This window comes from Mus caroli, chromosome 6 (genome assembly GCF_900094665.2).
Source record: "Mus caroli chromosome 6, CAROLI_EIJ_v1.1, whole genome shotgun sequence".
NCBI classification, from domain to species: Eukaryota; Metazoa; Chordata; class Mammalia; order Rodentia; family Muridae; genus Mus; species Mus caroli.
This window is the reverse complement of record NC_034575.1, coordinates 114,282,289-114,285,346: the sequence shown is the minus strand read 5'-3', so window position 1 is coordinate 114,285,346 and position 3,058 is coordinate 114,282,289. Positions and strand designations below refer to the sequence as shown.

At 44.3% G+C, this 3,058-nt stretch overlaps 1 protein-coding gene across 1 annotated transcript in view; it reads right to left on the bottom strand.

Annotated features, from left to right (window-relative positions):
• The window catches only part of Cacna2d4 (calcium voltage-gated channel auxiliary subunit alpha2delta 4), a 111,090-nt gene that overhangs the window by 100,770 nt on the left and 7,262 nt on the right, over positions 1-3,058 (bottom strand). The window contains exon 6 of the mRNA XM_021164150.2: positions 2,680-2,811. Within this exon, the coding sequence (XP_021019809.2) occupies positions 2,680-2,811 (132 nt within the window). The remainder of the gene's footprint in view (positions 1-2,679; positions 2,812-3,058) is intronic.

Sequence of the window (3,058 nt, the reverse complement as noted above, 5' to 3'; positions counted from 1 at the left end):
AAACAGAAATGATTGACACAGAACTCCAGTAAAGCCCAGCCAAGTAAATCGAGTAGCAATTTAAAAGAGCAATATAGTATTGTTGGAATGCAAGGATTTCCTAACCTGTGGAAACAGGCTGATATAAAATGTCACACTAACAGAAGGAGGAAAACAAAGACAAAAACAAACCCAGCATGATCATCTCAAACGAAGCAGAAAACAAATTTGGCAAAATCCAACTCACTTTCAAGACAAAAAGGTTCAGGAAACTCTCAGCAGAAGAAAATCCACTTTAACATAACTAAAGCCATGGATGGAAAAAGCCACCAACAAGCATTTGCTCGTAGGTGTCATAAAACAGACTCATCTTTAAATTGTTGTGCTTAAATCAGTACTGGAAGTTCTAGCCAGAGCAATGAGGCAAGAAAGGGAAAAAGAAAGATGTTCTATATTCACACGTTGTAGGTTTAATTTACAGGAAGCTCCATAGAGTCAGAAGGCAGGTGTTAGGTTTCATAAACAAATTCAGCAACATAGCAAACAAATTCCGTTGCCATGAGCAACCTGGAGAGGAAGTTACCAAAATGATTTAATTTTCAGTAACAGCAGAAAGGAAGTAAAAAATTGTGCAATAAAAACTAGAAACTGCTGGGGATCTGGAGAAATGGNCCAGTGGTTAAGAGTGCTTACTGCTCTTGCTAAGGACCAGGCTCAGTTCCTGGCACCCATAATATATAACTATAACTCTGGTTCCAAGACATCCAGCGCCCTCTTCTGGCCACCATGGGCACTGCACCCATGTGGTGCAGATACTCAAGTGCAGGCACACAGTTGTATAGATAAAGTCATACATTTTGGCCCCCAATTCTGACACTTGTTCTGCTTACTGGACTGCTGTAAGGTGAGGGGCCTTGAAGACATGCTCCTGTTGCTATGAACTGTTATACCTTCCTTTCTCAGTGGACCAAGACCCTCTGAAGCCATGAATCGTGCATCTTTCCTCCTGGAAGCTGTTTTGGACAGGTGTTTGGTCCCAGTGATACAAAAGTGAGCGACACTCAAATGAGTCATATCTTTTGATTCTTATTATTTATTGTAAGACTTCAGTAATAAAAAATAGTATGTTATGAACACACAGAGATGCAGGGACCCATGAAACAAAAGAGGGACTCTAGGAAGAAACCCTTGCACCGCGATCAAATCATTGTTGACAGGAAGGTTAACTCTACCTGAGAACAAGNGACAGTCTTTAAACAAATAATGCTGAGAAAACTGGGCAGCCACATGTAAAAGAGAGGTATGAAACCCTTACTAACACAATATACAGAGTCAACTCAGAATGAGCAAACACTTAAGCATAAGGCTCACAACTGCAGATTTCTTCCTAAAACACATAGTGGAGAATTCTCACGACACTGGAGCTGGCAACGATTTCTTGGCTGTAACACCAAAGGCATAAGCAACAAAAGAAAGATGGGCTAATTTAAGTACTATCCATTACAAGACTATAAGACAATATCAACAAATTAAAAAGGCAACCCACAAAACAGGAGAAAATATTTGTAAATTATTACACCNACAGGGAATTAATAGTCAGGATATACAGAGAACTCCTGAGGCTCACCAAGAAGAAAAACAATCCAATTAAAAATGGAGCAAGAGGGTTCCTCACAGGAATTCTACTCTGGGGACAGTCTGAGTTCCTCAGGCATCAAGGGCTCAGAATCAGGGAGGGTTAAAGGAATCTAGGCACAGAAACAGACGCCCACAGCTAACTGGGAATGTCTGACAGACAGCAGGGAGTGTGTCAGTGGTGGGAGCCACACTTGCTCTTTGCACCCTGTGAGAGGTGCTAACTTTCCAGCCTGGAGACAAAGAAAGGTTTGTCTTTACCATTCCAGTGTCTTTCCAGAAGAGGAGACACCACAAGTCTTTCTGGATATGGAGACCTGAGATGAGGTGAATTTCTTTAAGTGGCAAGAAACCAGAAGTCAAGACCCACAAACATGCGTGTGTCCTTGTGTGTGTGTGTGTGTGTGTGTGTGTGTGTACATGTGTGTATATGGGGGCTGGCACCAGTGTGGGCATCTGTGGAGGCAAATGAGCAACAATGTGTGTCTTCCTCTGTTGTCCTCCACCTTATTCTCTGAGACACAGTCTTCACTGACTATGGCGCTCACCATTTCCACCAGAGTGGGTGCCCAGTGACTTCCCAGGATCCCCTGTCTCCACCCCCGCAGCGCTGGGATTACAGGTGTGCACATGCCCAGTTTTTCTGAGTTCACGTTGTGTGGCACATTGCCAGTGAGCTGTTCACCACCCATTTTTGTTTGTTTGTTTGTTTGTTTCTGTGTAGGTAAGAGAGCCTTTTCCACCTTGTGTGAGGACAGTGCACTCTGCTTTCCAACTAGAGACACTGCTCAAGGTGCGGGATTGCAGGACCTTCCTGGGCATTGTGCATAGGCTTTCTCAGTAGTTNTCACTCACTTAACATTGGTGACAACTACTGTAATGCTCCCAGTGTGTGTGTGTGTGTCTATACCACAGTAGATTGTAAGAAGACCAAGTATGGGTCAAACATGCCTTGTCTATGAGGGCCCTTCATTCACAGGGAGCCATGTGCTAGGAGCTGTCTTCAGTACTTTATTCTCAGAGAACAAGCCCAGAGGTGACAGAGATGCCATCCTGTGTCCTCACCTGGATAGATCCTGAAGAACCCAGTTGAGCTGCCAAAATACTGCCATGTCAATGTAGGGTCTCTCTGAAAGTTCTCCACAAACACGGGGTTCAGGGCTTCGGACATATAGACGCCATTTAAAATGTCTGGGTCTGAAAGTGAGAGCATGGAAGGAACTTCATGGGATGTGAAATNAGCATCAGGAGACACAGGCTACAGACCGAAACATGGGTGAGTGTTCCCTGCTTCCCGCGGGNCTGCATCTGGCTCACTTGTAGCCCATGTGCACTAAACTAGAAGCATCACCTCTCTCCCAGCCCTCATGCTGAGGTTCCTCTGTACATGTGTGTGCTGAGGTTCATCTGTACATGTGTGTGCTGAGGTTCATCTGTACATGTG